The 19,438-nt window shown below is 45.4% G+C and overlaps 7 protein-coding genes across 7 annotated transcripts; 3 read left to right on the forward strand and 4 right to left on the reverse strand.

Moving 5' to 3' along the window:
* Positions 1 to 67: 67 nt before the first annotated feature.
* On the forward strand, positions 68 to 1,526 carry V8C40DRAFT_236762 (Clavaminate synthase-like protein). The gene is made up of 4 exons (XM_083214112.1): positions 68 to 286; positions 349 to 510; positions 573 to 900; positions 1,012 to 1,526. Exons 1-4 carry the CDS (start codon positions 128 to 130, stop codon positions 1,341 to 1,343), a joined length of 981 nt encoding a protein of 326 aa, XP_083075925.1. The 5' UTR covers positions 68 to 127; the 3' UTR covers positions 1,344 to 1,526.
* On the reverse strand, positions 930 to 3,258 carry V8C40DRAFT_236764 (MFS transporter). Its single transcript, XM_083214113.1, has 5 exons — positions 2,517 to 3,258; positions 2,061 to 2,457; positions 1,797 to 2,001; positions 1,204 to 1,740; positions 930 to 1,141 (listed from the first exon to the last, which is right to left on the reverse strand). Exons 1-4 carry the CDS (start codon positions 3,116 to 3,118, stop codon positions 1,460 to 1,462), a joined length of 1,485 nt encoding a protein of 494 aa, XP_083075926.1. The 5' UTR covers positions 3,119 to 3,258; the 3' UTR covers positions 930 to 1,141; positions 1,204 to 1,459.
* Positions 3,259 to 3,650: 392 nt separating this feature from the next.
* Positions 3,651 to 5,102, forward strand: V8C40DRAFT_156438 (pyrroline-5-carboxylate reductase family protein). The gene is made up of 2 exons (XM_083211384.1): positions 3,651 to 4,486; positions 4,641 to 5,102. Exons 1-2 carry the CDS (start codon positions 3,897 to 3,899, stop codon positions 4,933 to 4,935), a joined length of 885 nt encoding a protein of 294 aa, XP_083075927.1. The 5' UTR covers positions 3,651 to 3,896; the 3' UTR covers positions 4,936 to 5,102.
* On the reverse strand, positions 5,090 to 9,514 carry V8C40DRAFT_236770 (ABC transporter B family protein). The gene is made up of 3 exons (XM_083214114.1): positions 9,059 to 9,514; positions 5,666 to 8,976; positions 5,090 to 5,593 (listed from the first exon to the last, which is right to left on the reverse strand). Exons 1-3 carry the CDS (start codon positions 9,404 to 9,406, stop codon positions 5,236 to 5,238), a joined length of 4,017 nt encoding a protein of 1,338 aa, XP_083075928.1. The 5' UTR covers positions 9,407 to 9,514; the 3' UTR covers positions 5,090 to 5,235.
* Positions 9,515 to 11,101: 1,587 nt separating this feature from the next.
* On the reverse strand, positions 11,102 to 11,990 carry V8C40DRAFT_156446 (Isochorismatase-like protein). Its single transcript, XM_083211385.1, has one exon. It carries the CDS (start codon positions 11,895 to 11,897, stop codon positions 11,193 to 11,195), a length of 705 nt encoding a protein of 234 aa, XP_083075929.1. The 5' UTR covers positions 11,898 to 11,990; the 3' UTR covers positions 11,102 to 11,192.
* A 453-nt stretch (positions 11,991 to 12,443) lies between these two features.
* V8C40DRAFT_236773 (NAD(P)-binding protein) lies at positions 12,444 to 13,730 on the forward strand. Its single transcript, XM_083214115.1, has one exon. The coding sequence runs from the start codon at positions 12,756 to 12,758 to the stop codon at positions 13,659 to 13,661; it is 906 nt and encodes a 301-aa protein (XP_083075930.1). The 5' UTR covers positions 12,444 to 12,755; the 3' UTR covers positions 13,662 to 13,730.
* Positions 13,731 to 17,643: 3,913 nt separating this feature from the next.
* V8C40DRAFT_262882 (uncharacterized protein) lies at positions 17,644 to 18,166 on the reverse strand (the record flags this gene model as incomplete). Its single annotated transcript, XM_083219402.1, has 3 exons — positions 17,644 to 17,763; positions 17,814 to 17,938; positions 17,992 to 18,166. The coding sequence occupies 3 exons, from the start codon at positions 18,164 to 18,166 to the stop codon at positions 17,644 to 17,646; spliced, it is 420 nt and encodes a 139-aa protein (XP_083075931.1).
* Between the last annotated feature and the right edge of the window lie 1,272 nt (positions 18,167 to 19,438).

Here is a 19,438-nt window from a genome sequence, read left to right on the forward strand (position 1 = left end):
CCCTTGGAAGCCACAGCATGTTAAATACGACTTCTCACAACGAATAATTTGATTACTGTGGTCCGTAGTTTTTGAACAACAGGAAGAGCAAGGTATCTGATAGTCCTGCATTGTCGAACATCAAACCATGTTCGAGCGGCTTGATTTCTCCAATTTTTATAGCACCAATACCGCTGAGCGGGAGGGCTTTTGCCGTCAATTGGTGTCGAGTTTGAAGCAGTTTGGCTTTGCTAGATTGGCCAATATTGGCATTCCGCCATCAGATATCGACGGGGCCTTTGAGACAGTTGAGCAACCTCGTGTGCATCGAAATGCAAAGCGTACGCTAACCGCTCGCTATCTACATAGAGTCGAGAGTTTTTCCAGCTGCCTTTGGACCAGAAACTGAAATCTCCCCACCCTCCCACAGCAACCCCCCACCGAGGTTACAGTGCATTCGGCATTGAGAATGTCTCTGCCGTCTCAAACCACGGCACGTCTGTACCAAGGCCCCTGCTTAAGGATATGAAGGTTGCCGACCAGCACCAGACTTTCACAGATTCCACACGCTGATAACCAATTCGCCTGACTAGGAATCGTATGACATTGGATCACCACAAGATGCACTTTATGGCAACATATGGCCGCCATCCGGGGTGCACGACGCATTCCAGCCCACTTTCACATCATTCTTTTCAAGCTGCTACCGCGCTGAACTAGCCATCCTTGAAGCCGTTTCCGTTGGCCTAGGGCTCCCCAGGCAGACTCTGAGCCAACTGCATTCCGAGCAGTCAAACGAACTGCGCTTGACGCATTATCCTGCCGTACCACGTGGCGAATTCTCCCACTCGACTCGCATTGCAGCTCACACTGATTTCGGCACCATTACATTATTGTTCCAAGACGACGTTGGTGGATTGCGTAAGAATTATGTTCTAATTTGCTTCTCAGTTGGCGCAAATCTCCCCACTTTCCATGCGCTTTCTTTGCCCCAGCTAGCCTTTATGAGGAAGCTGCTAACGTTTTCCCTAGAAATGGAATTGCCGTCCGGAAGTGGTGAATTTGTTGATATCGAGAGTGGAGGCCGTTACGAGTGTATACTCAATGTGGGAGACTGTCTGCAGATGTGGACCGGATTATGCAGCGCTCGGCATCGCGTACACTTGCCTAGCTTGTTAGCGCAGGAAGATCAGACGGGACCAATGCAAGATACGGTAGACGAACGCTTTTCCATTGCGTATTTTGCGAAGCCCAATCGAGCGGCGAGTTTACGCCCATTGCTACACGACATAGCGAAAGCAAAAGACGTGTCATTCATGACAGCGGGAGAGTTTCAGCAGATGAGAATCTCAGGGACATACTAGCATTCTTCGTAGGATGGGATAAGATCTAATTACTAGAATGAATCCATCTTGAAAGAATTCATCGAAAATGGCCTCGGAATTTGGGTAGAGCAGTTCTCAAGCCACCCATTCCGGTTTCATAGGAGCGCATTGCCTCTGACGAGCATGGACCCCACGAAGCCAAGAATATAGCACGCCATGCCGATAACGAATGGCAGCCCGAGATACAACTTATTATCCCACCCAATGGCAATTGCAAAGGATCGGTTGAGTATAAACGCACCAGCGGCTGATCCTATACCATCACAAACCGCAATAATAGCATAAAGAACAGAGATATGCTCACGTTTAACTAGATCGGTTAGTATAGACTGTAGAGCTGGCCGTGTGCTGCAACCAAGTGTGAATACGAGAAGCCCTGCGAGATTACAGTTAGCTGGAGGCGAGTAAGTTGAGCGAGTAAAAGATCCCGACCTGAAATAAAGGCTCCCAATGATTGAGATAACGCCATAAGGATGCAGCCTGCGCTCATGAATAAAAAACCATACTGAGCAATGAATAGGTCCGCTTTTGCAGATACAATATGGAGCCTGACTTCGAAGACTTTCTTCAGGATTGGTAGAATGACGACGAGAAGGATCAAACTTTCGATTGCTTGAATGGATAACGCTCGACTAGCCTAGGCACCAGTGAGAAAATAGGACAACGGAAGGGGAAGGATGTGGATCTGTAACCGACCGATGCAAGGGATAGGCCAAATCTTTTAGGAATATACTGAAGCATTAGTTCGGTAACAGGGTTCACGAGCTTGGCCACAGGGACTGTAGCAAGTAGTGCAACAACATTACGGTCTTTCAAAAGTTCCGAAAGAACGTGACCGCTGCCTCGAATAGACCCAAGAACCTTTGCTGCTGATCCTCTTGCTGACTCGTACCCATCTCTTGGTAGTGGACCGGCAGGATGAGTTGCGCAGGGGCGGATGATAGATAGCGTGGCAAGGCATAAAAGGCCGACCGGAAAATTTATAATCATGGGCGTAAACAGAAGATTGTGGTCAAGTAGTTGCGCCGCTACCATGATTGATATGATTTCGGTCAGCAGTTGTGCAGCCATGAAAAAGAAGAAACACTGAGCTCTGGGGGTGCAGTTAGTGTTCCATAGCCCCGAATTGAATGTGAACGTGGGGGGACTTACCTGCTGGAATCCGGAGTACTTTTCGCTGCAATTGAGTATATGACTGATGAGAGAATCGGTGATCCGCCACCAATTATCCTGAATAGTGGCGCCAGCACGGCGCTCCATATGGGGAAAAACTGCCAGCAGTAGCAAACCACGATAATCCATGCGCAGGAGAGCAAATATCCTATAACGTTGATCCCAGCAACCAGACGCTCTCCAAGGCGGTCAACAAGTAGGCCGTACGGGAGTGTAAAGACTAGGCCGACAATGGCTTCCAAAGCTGCCAAGTAGCCACGTAGGTGTGCGAGCCGCTGCTGAATGCTTGGTAGCTTGCAGAGATGCTCTGGAATGTTGCGATAATATTCTCCAGATTGGGGATCGCTTTGGAGAAAATGCTCACGACAGATGCCAAGTTCGACAAGACGGACTGTTGATATATATCTCAAGATGTCGGCGAATGCATATAGGACGAGAAAAGTTGCTGCCAAAATGGCATTTTGAATAGCCACTTTGCTCCATTTGAAGATGTCTGCTTTCTGTTGTTCTCTCCTCTCTGTATCTTCATTAGACGCCTGTAGGAGAGGTGAAGACTCTAGGCCATCATCTGGTACGGGCATCGTTAAGCGTTATCTGGAAGTTCCATCACCTAGAATATCACTTGTTTTCCCTTTTCTTTCTTGTGTTGGTGATCCGAGCTTGGTTTACGGAACCCTGCCGTTCTTCTTCTCCATGTGGAGATCCGTCTTTATAGTTGGCCGATAAATACGGAGTACAAAATAAGACAACTCACGCTACCCCAAGATTTCGTATACGAGTACTACGGGGCTATTACTCAGAACAAAACCACAGATAGATTAGGGAGGTGGATATCGAACGGTCTTTTATCTCGAGCAATGGAGGAACCTTTGTTAAAGCCCGGGAGCTGCGGAGACGATGTGTGCAAGCGTAGCTTTAGATCATCGATTCCATACCCTTCTCTTTACCCCTGTAGTAAAACACTTACATGGTTGCCATTTAGAACGACCCCATTGACGGTAGGATTCTGGCCAAACCAAGGCTATTACGCAATTAAATAAGCAAGTTATTAGCTGGTACATAATGGAAAATGGAAATTAGGACTTTTTTTTAGTGTATCTCTCTTTTGTTGAAGTAAAGATGAGGAAGCTGCAATACGCAACATCAGTGGCATTGAGTATATCACGCACAGCTATAAGCACCAAAAAGTGGGTATTCATTTACAAATCATTTGTCTTGATATCAAGTCAGCACACATTACTGAATATTACCATTGAGATTATCTTGAAGATTCTTAATATTACTTTGTTCAACTATTTTGCGCCTAATACATCCAAATAGTCTCCGGATGAGACTTCAACACGGCCCAATTTGGAAGCTATGGAACCTGGAAAGTCAACGCCTGATCAACTCACATTCATAGGAGGCGGATGTCTTGCACAGGCCCTCATAAGTGGCATTTATTCGACAAATAGTAGCTGGAGAGATGGGTGCAAAATCTCAGTTACAGCTCGCCGACAGGAGCAGATTGACGAACTGAAAGCGAAGTTTCCCCTTGCTAATGTTACGCATAATAATCTGGACTCGACCATTTGGAGTACGGTCACCTCACAACAATCCGACTCTCATGTTGTTCTTATTTGTACTCTTCCAATAGATGTGCCAAAGGTCTGCCTAGAGTTGGCTGGAATCATTAAATCTCTAGATGTAACATCACGGCCAACTGTGGTCACAATGTGTCCTGGAATTTCAGTAGCCCAGCTCCAGAGCTGGCTTCCCGAAGAAACTCCAATTGTAAGATCAATGCCTAATACTCCTGTTATGTGTCGTCAAGGAGCTACGGCTTTATTTCCAAGCGACAGAGCACTCTCACGGATAGAGCTTGTCGCCGCCGTTTTTCGCGAGGTATCACCAGCAATCAGCGTCCTTCCTCAGGAATCCCTACTCGATGTAGTTGCAGCAATATCCGGGTATGTTGCATAACCTTTTCATTCTATTGCTTTATGGATAGATGCAAAACATGCCAAATATGCAAAGGTCATGAAGTGCACAAATGGAACAGAAACGAGCCTACACGTTTTGCAAATAGCTATTCTATATATATTCTGTACTAACTCTTGTCAGTTCCGCCCCGGCACATTTTTATTATCTTATCGAGTCCATGATTGCTGCTGCAGAATCCCATGGTTTACCGACAGATATTGCCCGCAGTTTGATCGTGCAGTCTTGCGTGGGCTCCGGGTTGCTATCGCAGGAAACAGATAGGTCTATACATACATTACGAAAAGATGTTTGCGTTCCAGGGGGAAGCACGGAGAAGGCCATTAACTACCTCGCGGAAAACAGCTTTCCAAAAATTGTACAGGATGCTGTTGGAAAAAGTCTACGAGCAAATAGGGAAATGGGGCGTGTTGGTTAAAAATGTAGACAATACTGCTGGTTGTCTCTTGTTGTTTAAGAGTACGCAATGGTACACGTGCACACACCTGCTACTCATTAAGTACCTGATATATACCTTAACTTTATTTAAGCTAAGCCGCCTTAAAGCGCAGGCGTCAGAATAAGAGAACGTGCTTGAGTATTGTCCGTCTTGAGTCGGGCTGCAAGACATCATAATGGATTTAAACAACGTGTTAATTGACATACTTGTTAGGCGATTGACATATGGTATTATATTTGAGCCATGAAAATATTACAGCAAACGCTAAATAAGACACTCCTATGCTGAGTCTTCGATGCTTTGTAGATACACCAGCTCATGGTAACGACCCTTCTGTTTCATTAGCTGATGATGAGTTCCACTTTCTACAACACGGCCTTGATCGAATACGTAAATGACGTCGGCATTTTGAATCGTACTGAGACGATGAGCCACTGCGATGGTTGTGCGGCCCCGCATCGCAGTATCCAAAGCTGCTTGGACCACTCGCTCTGACTCCGAGTCAAGAGCCGAGGTTGCTTCATCAAGTAAAAGGATTTTTGGATTTCGAAGAAGCGCCCGGGCAATGGCAACACGTTGTTTCTGTCCACCGGATAACATGGCACCCTTGTTACCAACCAGTGTGTCCAAGCCCTCACTGTAATGCTAGTCAACAAAAGCAAAATTACGATTGGGAAAGAAGAGTGGCTGGGTCGCGGGGAATACGTACGGGAGCGAAAGAATAAAGTCATATATGTTGGCCATTTTACAAACCTTAATCACCTGCTCCTCCGTCACGCTCAAATCGTTGCTGCCGAGGAGAATATTGCTGCGAATGGTTCCTTGATAAAGCGTTGGCTCTTGACTCACGAGAGCAAGATGACTTCGATAAGAATTGACATTGAGCTGTGAAATATCCTTGCCGTCGACATATATACAACCCGAAAGTGCATCGTAGAAGCGCTCAAGCAGCGCAATCGTTGTACTCTTCCCACATCCACTGGCGCCGACCAAAGCCACAAACTGCCCAGGTTTGACCGTGAAGCTAAGACTAGAAAGCACGGGCTGTGTGGGACGTGTAGGATATCTGAAGTGCACGTTGCGAAATTCAATAGATCCTGCAACTTTATCGATGTTATTACCTTCCTTTGACCATACGTCAATCGAGGGTTTGCGGCTGAAGAGACTTTTCAGCTCAGCAGCTGCATTCTTGGCTTTTCCGATATCTGGAGCGTTGGAGAAGACTGAGCCTGCTGCTTGAGCACCATATATGACTTCGCTGAAGCAGACGAAAAATTGGAAAATGGTATACTCGTGCTTGCCGAGCAATGTGCCACCATACCAGAATCCCAAGGCCATGCAAAAAAAGGTAAGTGCTTGTGATAACGCATAAAAGACCGAGGACTTCAGCACGGAGAAAAAATGAGCTCGTGCTTGATCATCTAGCTGGGCTTTGTAGGTGGCGAAAACATCGTCTTCACGAGAGAGTGAAGCCACTGTGCGGATGGCCGAGGTTGCCTCACAAGCGTAGCTGGCGGACCTTTCGTAGGCCTTCTTGGACTGGGCTTGGAATCGAGCAAGAATCGAGACCCTGTAAAAGCCACAAAACAAGAGTACAGGCACGATGGAGATACATACTAAAGCCAGTTTCCATCCAATGGCCAAGGCAACAACCATTGATGCCGTCAGCGTCGTCGACACCATTAGAATAGTGCCTAGTACTACTCCACTGATACCTGACAGGTATTTGGTCTCGGTGGAGAGAAAGGATGTCAGAGCACCAGTAGTATGTTCGTCAAAAAAAGCAGTGTCTTGTCGTAGTATAACCCTGAAAGTTTTGCTCCTAGCGCGGCGAAGTAACTTTTCTGAGCTGATTCCAAAACAAACGCCTTGTATAGAAAAGAGGACAAATTGGGCAATACCGAGAATAAATAACATGAGAGACCAAAAATTGGCATCCCGCCTGAGTTTTTCGTAAAGGGGCGGTGGTAGTGCTAGTGTATTGATCGCCTTGGAATAGATGACTGCCTGAGAGGGCTGGCCGCAGCCAGCCAAAATTGCAAAGGCAAGGCCAACGATCATGAATATGAGCTCAGGCCGATTAAAAGACGCGGTGAACTTGATCAAACTCCACGGTAATAGATGATTTTCAGTCTCAGTCGTCTTTTTAGTCTGAGAGACGGTCGATTCATCAGCCAAATTTTGATGCCTGGGTGTTGCCATTGACTTTTCGTTGTCTGTCGTCATCTCGGATACTCCGCTTCGAGATGTTGGGACCCTGTAAATATTATCTATAGAAATACCAGATTGCGTAGCTTCTTCTTCTTCTTCCACAAACTCTTTTTTCTTGTGTTCTGCTTCTTTAAGGTTACCAGATTTCTGGGCTTCCACGAGGTTGAAATATTCGCCTTTTGCGCAGAGTAGATCTTCATGAGTCCCTTGTTCCGCAACCTTACCACCAACTACGACGACAATATTATCGGCCGTTTTAATGGTGGATAGTCGATGTGCAATTGTGATAGTAGTGCGCCCCTCGGCAGCTTTGTCAAGAGCAGCTTGTACGATTTCTTCAGATTTGGTGTCTAGCGCTGACGTGGCTTCATCCAGTAACAGAATCTTCGGATCACCAACGATTGCACGAGCAATAGCAATTCGCTGTTTTTGGCCACCTGACAGCAAGAAGCCTCGTTCCCCAACATTCGTGTTATACCCATCTGGCAGAGAAGTAATAAATTTATGTGCGTTGGCCATTTTCGCTGCTTCTTCAATCCGATTTTGTTTCGCTTCTTCAGGCTCGTTCTCAAATGGAGTGCCGGTCAGACCAAACTTTATATTTTCAAAAATTGTGCCAGAAAAAAGGACAGGCTCTTGTCCAACGAGCGAGATTTGGTTACGAAGCCACCGAAGGTTTAAGGACTGTATATTATGCCCATCCAGGAGGATCTCCCCGCCTACAGGATTGTAAAATCGTTCAACCAGCCCGATAGTAGTGCTCTTCCCAGAGCCAGAAGGTCCCACAAGTGCAGTTGTACGACCAGCTGGAATGAGTACACTTATGTCATCCATCACAAGGATATCAGGTCGAGAAGGATATCTGTGTTTTACGTTCCGTAGTTCAATGGTACCCTCAACATGTTGGAGCGTTTCTCCATCTTCAGCCGCCGGATCAAGAGGCGATTGGCGATCAATAGTGCCGTATATCTTGGCTGCGGCAGCCACAGCGCTATTGAAAGCTTGGCTGTTCGGAGCGACATTTCCTAGTGAGTAAGAACCGGTGAGAATAGCCATCAGGATGGTCAAGATCTGACCAACGTCAGCCTCCCCACTGACTAGAAAGCGCGATCCTTGCCAAAATCCAAGACCATAGTTCCAGAACATGATAGCGTAAAGAGAGCCTATCATGATCGCTTGGATGATCTGCATTTTGATACCGGATCTCTCAGCTGCTATTAAATGCGAATCATACTGCCGTGCGAGCCTATCTTGGGTTCCAAACGCGGTGGTCGTTCGGATAGAGCTTATGACTTCTTCGGCAACAGTGCTGCCGTTGGCAAGGCTTTGAAATGACAGCTTACTGAAATGAATAATGAAATGGGAACCTCCACTCATGATCAGTAGCAAGCATACAATTGTTGATGTACAGATGAGGGCCAGTTTCCAATATTTAACGTAGGCAATGATGAATGCAGTAATAAATGTGGCAATTGCTGTGAGAGTAAGGCCGATCTTTTGAGATATGCCATCTTGGATGAGATTGGTGTCGGCGGTTATGCGTGTGGTAATCTCACCAGCTCCAAGATTATCGAAATAGGCGATATTCTGACGAAGAATAGCTTTGAGATATTCTTGCCGAATTTTTTGAGTGATATGCTCCCCGGTGTATATAAAACCTACAGTCGAGACGTAGACTGTTGCGAATTCGGCAACGCCGATGTAGACAAAGTATAGAACATTCTTATTTAATTGCGCCTCAAAATCATGATATGCTATATCATTAAGAGATATACTCTGGAATGCTGATGTTAATTGCCCAAACAAAATCTGCGCAATTAATATCAGGTCAGTAAACACACACAAAGAGAGAGAGAGATGAAGGTCGGAATCACTTTAGTATTCTACATACAGATAATAGAGGAAGTATAGCACCAGCAGCAATAGCGCAAACAGCACTGATGGTGATAATGAGGCAATCCCAAACGTCTGCATAACGATAAAGCATTAAATACTTTACGCCGACATTGGGTGAGTCAAGCTGAGCCTTGATGATCTGCGCCTCATCTAATTTCAGGCCGGCAAGAGTTGATTCGTGATGAGGTGATTTCGACAGCGAGAGAGCGCCGTTATTGGTTTCTTCATTGCGATCGCGGCGCGATTTCAGAACCTCGCGTCCAGCGACCGGCGGATAGGTTGTATCAGCATCTGCGGCTTTTCCTGAAGACTCGCCATCCCGCTTGCCAGGTGGCCCATCCATGCTTAGTTTCAACTTAGCATCAGAATATAGGCAATTCTCACGCCCTGATCACTCTGCTGAACTTTAGTATGTCGTAGGGTACGGCAACTACATTCACATAGGCTTCATATAAAAAAAGATGGATCTACAATAAAGATAACAATAAGGGGACTGAAGCGCATATGTACATGTAGGCAACCAACTTGTATACTGCAGAAATGGGGGGTTCTAAATTCTAGCGGGCACCTTGGAACCCTGTTGGAACTTTTGGTATAGCTTAATGTCCCGCCACACCCTACTGAGGTGTCTCTATACCAAGTGATACGGGGCGAACCCAAATACCGCCTCACCTCGCAAAATTCGTCGATGGATCTCCCTAGAATGAAACCCTGTTTTCGCTAGGGTGAGTAATTGGCTAACTCCCACATTTCAGCATGTCACCATAAAAAGAATGATCCACCGACGAATTTTGCGAGGTTATGTGACTGATACCAAACGAAAATAAGTAGGTACATTGGTCAGACATATAAAACTTGTACTTGTATATCTGTTAACACAACCAAAGGTAGAAAAAAAACCTTGGACAATAAATCGGCAAAATTAATTACTGAATAATGGATTATAATTAATGTGTAAAATTACATAGAAGACAAGCATACCAACAAATCCAATCACTATATATGACACCGCTAAAAGCTACAAAACCTTGGAGTATTTTTACCCGAGGAGGAAGAGGGAGAGGAATGGGGGCATTCGCAGCTGGCAACCCGAAGTTACCGAGTGCCTTATTAGAGCGGATAATGGCTAGCGATTTCCTCCGCCAACATTCTTTAATAAGGCACAGTATCTGACCCCTGTTGATCGTAGATATCTGTCCGAAAGAGAACGGCAAATATGGGGAAAAACTTAGATTAATCCGAAGCTGCCTTGGCATTGTTACTGATATGAGGTGAGGTACTAGGTAGTTCGAAATTCGATCTCGCGCACATTTTACAGGGTAGCAGCTATCGTTACTGCGGACCTGGATCAAGCTCTCCGTACCTGTGAAAACCTATTGAGGTCTGGTACCATGCCACCCAAAGGCATGGTGCACTGTCTTTCCCGTGCGATCTATATCTCTGAACCTCGCTGCTAGTACTTACGCCGCCTTCCTCCCCATCTGCAACAATGAGAAGTCGCTTCTTACTCCCTATCAGGTATACTGCTGCCATATTCAGTTACTCATTTAAGTAAAGCGATATTTTGTGGTAAGGTGGCGCCCCATTTTTGGAAGCTAACTGTTCATCCCTTGGAGTGCGATAAGGTGCCACCTAAGTACCGTACCCACGTTTCTTCTATACTAAGGCGAGAATACTTTAACTTTGGACACTTTGGTTGGCTGTAGCTTTGAAGAGTACTTAGGTGGCACCTTATCGCAATCAAAGGGATGCGTCTTCGAGGTTGCAGCTTCAGGCTAACAAGAGGCTGTCGAGTATCGCCACTGTCAAGAATCCCAGACGGGTGAAGCTGACTGACAGATATCATGGTAGATGGCATTGATACTATGTAGCGATAGCTTACAAACTTCAGGACGAAGCCGACCTAATGATAGCGGGCGACACGCACAAGTGCAAGCGGTGCAGAGGATAATTTTTTTAGGATTATATAATGATGATGATAAGATCGCACGTCAATGGTCGTATGTCTCAGTAATGGGACACGCATATATATTAAATCGTCTCATCATGTTCAATCTATGAACTCCCTATCCTCTCTATTTCACCCTTCACCAGTAATGAAGATATTAGCACCCAAATTATACACTTCATCAATTATCCGCCGCGACTTCCTTCATCTTCTCGACGGCTTCGTCCGTAGTCCAGATGCCGTTAGTAGTGAAGCGGTAGTTGACCATAGCAGCAGAATAGCCATCACCCTCGTCATTGATACCGCCAGCGATGGCATCTCGAACCACGACTACTTCGAAGCCAGCCTCAACCAAATCACGGACGTGATTCTCCAGGCATAAGTTTCCGACAGGCCCGGCAACGATGAGCTTCTCAACTCGTCGCAGACGCAGTTGCTTAACTAGATCGTTTGACTGGCATGATAAGCCTTTGTGAGGAGATGTATTGATCATCTTGCCGTCCATGAGGTATTTCTTCAGTCGCTCCGGGTAGTCAGCGCCCGAGCCAACAAACCCATCTAGGCTGACGGGATCCTTGCGGACGACGAAGCCATTGGGAACTTGGACAAGATAGTCAGAAATGGCCTGGAGCGGAGCGACCCACTGCAGGTCAGTAGGATAGTAGTAGTGTGGTGAGTGTGCCACAAAGATATCGTTCTCTTGTGCGGTCTTAAGCAGTCTCTCAATATTGTCGTATACGTTGAGTTCTTTCAACTTGTCCGCGATAAGAGGGTAATAGCTGCCAAATGGTTCAAGGAATTCGTTCTGAAGGTCTGCAAACACGAGAGCTGTGCGCTTCTTCTCCAGTTGCATGTCCGGATTACGATGAGTAAATACAAACGACATCTTGCCGGCGATGTGTACGGGGTTGTATCGGGGTGCAGTTTGAGTTTAGAATGGATTCAGACAGGAATGTGTGAGCGAGGTTAGAGATTTGTGAACTTTTCATCAGTCTCAGGGCATGGCAGTTTTTATAGATGTCAGTTAGTGGGAGAGTATTACATATCACTTGCACATTATTTGCTTAGGCGGCGCTGCGGTGGCAGTTGAGGGCCGTGAGGTCATCTGGCGAGAAGAATAAGTGAACACCCACGCGGACCAGGGTCTATGGAGTTAGTCGTCAGACTTTTACATTTTAGGTGACATCATAAGCTCTATTAGTAACAGACAAATCATGTCGTTTGTTTGAAGTAAATACATTCTGGCATTGACGAAGCGCTGGAGAGCCGTAATTTTGGTTCCCTTTGGTGCAGTACTTCCGTCTGGATGCCCAGGACTAGCGTGCGGACCAGGATCACTTAGTGCGGCGGACCAGGATCAACTGATTACATAGTTAGGTAGAGCTAAAGTCAAGCCCACTCCTCCAGCCGCCCGACATTCGAGACTTTTGCAGCTTCGCCAACGCCGAAGAACTCGGCTCTAAACAAACTGATGTCATTTCATGTCGCTGATAAAGCGCAAAAGTTGACTTAGAGCTTACTGGCGCAGCATGAAGTTGATTGCAAAGCAACAGCTGCTCGTCCTCAGTCGATAGTTCTGCTAAGCCAAAGCTAATCAGTAAGTATATAAACTAACGAGGCAGACCACTATTTGCATCAGTCAATTCCAACTCCAGCTTTCACTATTTAATCACATCTATATATTCATTACGTGCTTTGACTGTCTCGACAACATCTATCACCAACAACCTACCTCATCACCAATATGGCAGCGGGACGCAAGATTGCAATTGTCGGCGCCGGTGGCAACTTGGGCAAGCCGACTCTCAAAGCTTTACTGTCAAAGGGTGTTCACGCCATCACTGCAGTTCAACGGGCAGAGTCTACGGCTGAATTCCCACCTGAAGTGATCGTCAAGAAGGGGTCCTTTACAGACGAGTCGTTCCTCGTGGAGACTCTCAGGGGTCAAGATGTTCTCATCATCATTGTCCCCATTCCTAACATGGATCTTGGCGACCTCTTTATCAAGGCCGCCATAGAGGCTGGTGTCCCCTATATCCTGCCGACCGAGTTTGGCGTTGATTCGCCCAAAATTGTTGGCGAGCACTCCATGATGGGACCAAAGGTCACAAGGCGCAACTTGATTGAGAAATCAGGGACGAGCAGCTGGATTGCTGTCATTTCGAACTTTTGGCTTGATCTGAACATCCAGATCGGGTTATGGGGATTTGATGTGAAGGGTCGAAAGGCAGACCTTTTTCGTGGAGCGGATGCCAAGATCTCGACAACAACGCTTGCACGGACTGGCGAGGGCGTTGCTGCTCTTCTCAGCCTGCCAGAGGCCGAGTTGGAACAGTACAAGAACATGTCCTTTTACATTTCCTCTTTCGAGCTCTCACAGAAGGAGATTTTTGGCGCTATTAAGAATGCCACGGGGACAACGGATGCAGACTGGAACATCACGGAGAAGGATGCGACAGAGATTATTCGAGAATGTGATCCCAAGATCAAGGCTGGTGATGGTTTTGCGGAGTGGACTAGACTGTTTGTTATGTTCTTCCAGGGTATGGATGGCTCAAACTATGAAGACAAAGCTGTAGATCTAAGTAAATACGGGGTGCCGGCTGAGAACCTGGGCGAAGTGGTGTACCGAGCTGTTGCTGGCTTATAGACATCATTTTTGTATTTATTTTTCTCTTCTTTTTTTCCGATAATTTATTGTTAAGCATGAGAACTGTTGCATCTTGCTGAAGTATATTGGCGACGTTTTTCCGCTAACATGGCTGTGTGCATGTATCAGGCTCTCATTCCATTCTCAATCAAAGCATGCGGAAAATCATATCCATTATTTGAACCAAGTAGATTGCCGAAGCTGGAAAAGTTAGTAGATAGATTGGTGAAATGGCCTGGGCCAATCTTAGTCCCAAGGTGAATGATGTTGATGTTTTCTGATACGCTTTGGGCTCGTAGATCAAGAATTAATGGAAGAAGTGCATTATCGTTGGAGTTTCCATGTGAAAGTTAGTGGAGGATTTTGCAACAAAGCGCCGCATCTCAAAATGGACCTCAAGGTGTTCGGTGAGCAGCTTGCTGTGCCGTATTGGTGTCAGCCATAAGCGATGACGGTGACTATCTCCGAAGCACCGCTATACCTCAGTATGTCAAACCATTGATGTTCTTGATTCTGCATAACCCGAACTTAATCTTGAGCGCCATATCAATCCATCGATGGTGGTATTCATCGACGACTCATGACGCGAGATTTCTGGCTGCTTTCCTCCGCGATAAAGTCTCTTGGGTTACGGTACTTGCCGTGATGAAGAAAGCTGCTAAAACGTTATATCTCGGATCATATTACATATGAAAGATTCCCAAACCCAATACCTACCATTTTGAACGCACTTTCAGAGTCCTCGATGGATACTAGTCTCGATTCGAAAATTGCCTTCAGTATCTTCATTATGTAATTCGATAGGCGACAGGTGTGTGTAGAAACACTTTACATGACAAATCCCAAATCAGTGTATTGAGCGATGATTACATTTTCTCAAAGTTCCAAGGCAGAGAAACCCATTGGGCAGGCAATCTGATGAGTAGAGAAGGCGAACTAGTATTTCTAGCATGCAAGAGAATAACGAACACGGGGCTATACGACGAATATCAATCTACATATGTTACATCCGCTTTGCTGGATAGGCAGGGGCCTTGTTATACAAACATCTCTAAGGCAAAAGGTTACAGCGTTTAGATATGCAGGCACGCATGTTGTGCGCTATCACAAGAGTCTTCGGTCATATGCATGTTGAAACTGTTTCGTAACTAGAGCAACTTAGATCACAAATATAGTCTTTTATCGTAAATTCCTAAACAGGAAGGTTAATGAGTCTGGTAATAAGCTACAGTGAATGATTACGGCCAAATATGGAAGGAGGCTATCAAGAACCTTTACTTTTGGGGCCCCGATTCACAGCGCAATCAACGAGTAGTAGAATATATCTTGGCTCATGGTATATTACTATTTACCCTTGTTCATTGGGAAAAAACCTTTAACCTGATGTTTTAATAAGGAATTTCAAGTTACAAATACAGATCTTACTTAATAGTAAAATTATATGGTTTGAGATATTCGCATATTACGCAGATTCTACCCGGAGATTCAGTACTCGGCATAAGACGGGGATTAAAGTGGTACGCTATATATTCCACGAAAAATACCACGAATGCAAAATGAAAATTGCAGGCATATCAATCCTGAGCTATTATGCTAAACAGTAGATGTTATTTTACGAAGGAATTCTTATTAACTATTAAATAACCACACCATCCTAGTAACTTCTGAAAATGGCAGGACGAGCAGTTTTAATTCATCTACCCACTTCATAGTATCTCCTATGTTTTAGACAGCGGCGTCAGCCTCGTTTGCAGTCTGTCGTAGCTAAACGATTGGGGAATTACTATTCTGGGTATATCATTGGTTTGATCACTGGTTATCGCTTTCACTAATGGAAAATATGTGAAAGACTAGAGCTCTACAATACTATAAATATCATGCCACCCGCTCTCCGAAAAAGTCAATCTCAATAACACAACAAAAGTTTACTTCCTCCTTATATTTTCTCTCAACAATGCATCTTGTTTCTCTTCTCTCCTACGCCACCATCCTTGGTGCTGTTGTGGCCGCTCCAGCAGGTAGCATAGGTCTTACCGCGACCACTCCTGTAAAGCGAGCCGACTCGATTCATATCGTGTATTGCACCCCACTGCCGGGTGAAGGGTCAAACTCAATCCCACCTTTTTCGGCAGCTGTGGTATATATTGCTTTTCCCTGTGTCTTGAACTGCCAAGTTTTTGTTGGAGTGCTGACTGCCTTTGCTCTTTCTGTAGTATTGTCCGAATGATAACGCCTGTCAGCTGCCTACTAGCAATAACGTATGCAAAATCGACCCTTCGCAATTAGGTGTGGGCGGTCCATTTAGTTGCAAATTCCCAAGCGGGGTCACCTTTACATGGGAAATCAGCTACGAGGCTTATACGGCGCCGCTATATTCTCAAGTCGCGTAAGTTTTTGATCCATTGATGCTCTATGCTCAGATCGGAGTTCTCCTCCTTCTCCTCCCTAAAAGCAAAAGAGATATTAGACTACTGGCCAGAAGGAATCAGCGAACTAATACTTATACAGAGGCGGATCTAATGGCTTTCAATCATTCACTGGATATAAGGACGACGGGCATGCATTTTGCAGCATCGGCTCCTATAGCTGCGCGACGGATTACTATTTTAACTGAAAGACTACAGCAGAATGTATCTTATACATGAATGCTTAACATGCTTACTACAAGTATATATGTATATATCTACAATTTCTCTTTCTCTATCTCTTTCTCCGCCCCTATCTCTCAAAAAGGCCTACGTCGTAATGACTACTTATTAAGAGCTGAGAATAAGCTGATAGATTATAATGCTGGAGAATTTTGTGACGAGTCGATAAATTGATCACTGTTACTTCAAATTAAACACAAGTCTCTAAGACTGCCAAGATGCAGCTTGGAAGTTGCCTCGCACTTTTGTTTGTACAGTCAGTACTAATTTGTATAGGCAGGAGGGAAGAAATGGGGAGATTGCTCTTAGATAATAACTACCCCGGCCGGTGATCCCTGTTTCTACAAAGAAGAGGGCGCGCTCTGATATATCTCGCATATAGTTGAGTGCCTGGAGCGTCCCCAAGCTATACTTGGAATATCTACCGAGCTTGGATTCTCATGGCATGAAAAGAGCATTGGATTCGTTACGGTCAGCTTGAGGTTCAGAGAGGTAACGAGCAATGTACAGACCTGCCACATATGCCCAGCACACCGCAATATCCCTCCCCATGGGAAAATCTTCGTCCACCAGCAACAGGTACAGAGCGGCAGAGTACGCTCGAGCTACACCGCTTTATTTGCATTGAACTCCAGATCCGCCGTAGGGTTGAATACAATCCGTAGCATTCGTTCAGCCAAGTGAGATAATTGGCTAACAATCAGAATTTGAAACAGTTGCATTTGCACTTTGGAAGCAACTAGGAGGTATAAACGTAATTGCTTTCTTCTGCATAACTTTACTCAAAATATAGCATACATCAACACTCATGGAAAATAACCCTTAATACTACCTAGGTGCCTAGTAGCCTGTTAGAAGCCCACTTTTTGTCTCTAACAGCTACCTAAGGATTAGTAGTTGACATCATGGCCTCGCTTATGGCTTCGGAAGTAATTTGTATCCGCAACTTACGCAACAAAATTGCTGCAGGTAAGCTTTTCCACAGATCTAACCTAGCCATGAACTGACGCCAACTACTGATTAATCAACCAATCCGTTCTCCTATAGAAAACGGATATTGGTTCACGCCAGTGATTTTACCTTCATCTTGAAGGATTTGGATGGTTTGGTTAATACCAAATTCATGCGTGGTAGCAAAGTCTCGAGACATAATAAGCCGAGGTACACGCTATATCAGGCAATCAATATTACTTACCAAATACCTGTTTAGAGGAACAAATCACACTACCCCAGCTGATAGATGTCTCATGGTCGCTTATGGGCAATGACTCGAGTCCTATCCAATAGCCATAGAATTCTCCAGGAGCATATTCTGATGCAAATAAAAGGGGAGCTTAGTTGAGGTCTGTGTTGGTAAATTTTTGGAGTAGAGCCAAGTGAGTGCTGAGCATACCGTTTGCTAGCTTGAAAAGCCACTTAAGAACTCCTGTAGGAAGCTTGGTATAACTGAGTAACTGACTGTAGCATGAGTATACCATATCATTGTGATTTATAAGAGTTATACCTTTTCTTCGGCGGTAAGAGTTCCAGCGCCCGGAAAGTCAAAAGTGGCGGTTCGCGTGGCACCAGGACTATTATCAACGCCGGTAGTGGTCGTAAATGTAGCGCCCAGAAAAGTCCCATTGAAAACTTCAAGCATTAGTCAAGGCAAGAAAGCATACAGAATCACGATTATTACTCACAGTCTCCAATGACCGAGCTGACATCATTTGCATTTGATCCAATTATACCATAGGTAATGCCATTGGATTTAATAAATCCATCTGGGCAGCTGTATGCATTGGGATCTGGCAGTTGGGCAGAAGCAAACCTACTCGCTAAGAGCAGAGAGATCAGCTCTGATGCGTTCAGCTTCATACCGAATGGGTTGTCGAGGGTAAAATAATAGAGGGGCCTTGGCGTTTACTATGAGAATTCCCTATTCCTTTAGAGCAAAACATATTCCAATTGGAACGAGACTGCAGCTTTTATGTCCAACCCCCCTGAATTCCTGAGGCCTGACTTGTAGCTGATTGATGTCAGGATATCGCACTGTGATTAGTAAAGTCATATCTCATTCCACTTTGATCCGTATCCCGCATCATCCCAGATCACACCGCCACCCCATCCCACATCTCTCCAATGACTAACCCACAATATTCTAAATGAGTGGATTCGATTTCTTTCTGGTATAGGTCCCGGTCCCCTCTCACAATCTCTTTGAAGCACATGAACGGCTCTTATGGTTCTACGATGAAAAGGTTTCAGTGCCAATATCCCAGCTGCAATCGCTCGTATCTCAGAAAAGAGCATCTCTCACGCCATCAGAGGGACCATACTAATCTCCGGCAGTTCATGTGCCATTTCTGTCACTCAAAGTTCAACCGCAGGTAATATACTTGGCCCAGAAATTTCCAACTAGTCTTTAATGGTTGTAAACAACTTTCATATAGGGATCTTCTAAAGCGTCATATTGTATTGAGTCACAGCAACAGTTCAAGACTGACACCACGTCCTGAGTACTTCCTAGGATCAAGTCTTACAAACGCGGTTGGTGATTGTCTGAAAGCAACGGCTCCCAATAATGAGCTGTGTGGCGTTTGGGCGAGCAGTCAGGATGTGCCAACGAGCCCAACTCTACTACTTCTGGAGGCACCACACCAAAAACAGCTCACGGAACTGTACTTTCGCAATTTCCATGGACACTGGCCCATTTTACATCAGCAGACGTTTCGAAACACGACACAGCCGCCAAAGGTTATGCAGGCCGTCTTGACTGTAGGTCTGTGGACAGTGGATGAGCCCGAAACAAGATCCCAGGCCGGGATATTCCACGATGCAATACTTCGATGCCTTGACAAGGATCTTGTGAGAAAACCTCTTTTTAAAACTTCCTATGAATGGTTTATTTAGTTAATACTACCGATAGTTCAACGTCAAAGACGGCTACGGTTTACCTAGACCCCCTCGACAAGAATACTTGCCGGACCTTCAAGCCTTCACAATCTCGCTCGGTCTAGCAGTATATAGAGGGATACATACGTTTCCATCATCTATGATTAATGGAAAGCACCTTGGTCAGCTGTTTCATGGAACTGGCGTTTTCGACCAGGAAAGAATTGATGCCGAGAACTTGAACCCGGTAACTCG

The sequence above is a fragment of the Trichoderma camerunense genome (genome assembly GCF_050948025.1).
Source record: "Trichoderma camerunense strain CBS 138272 chromosome Unknown V8C40scaffold_4, whole genome shotgun sequence".
Lineage (NCBI taxonomy): Eukaryota > Fungi > Ascomycota > Sordariomycetes > Hypocreales > Hypocreaceae > Trichoderma > Trichoderma camerunense.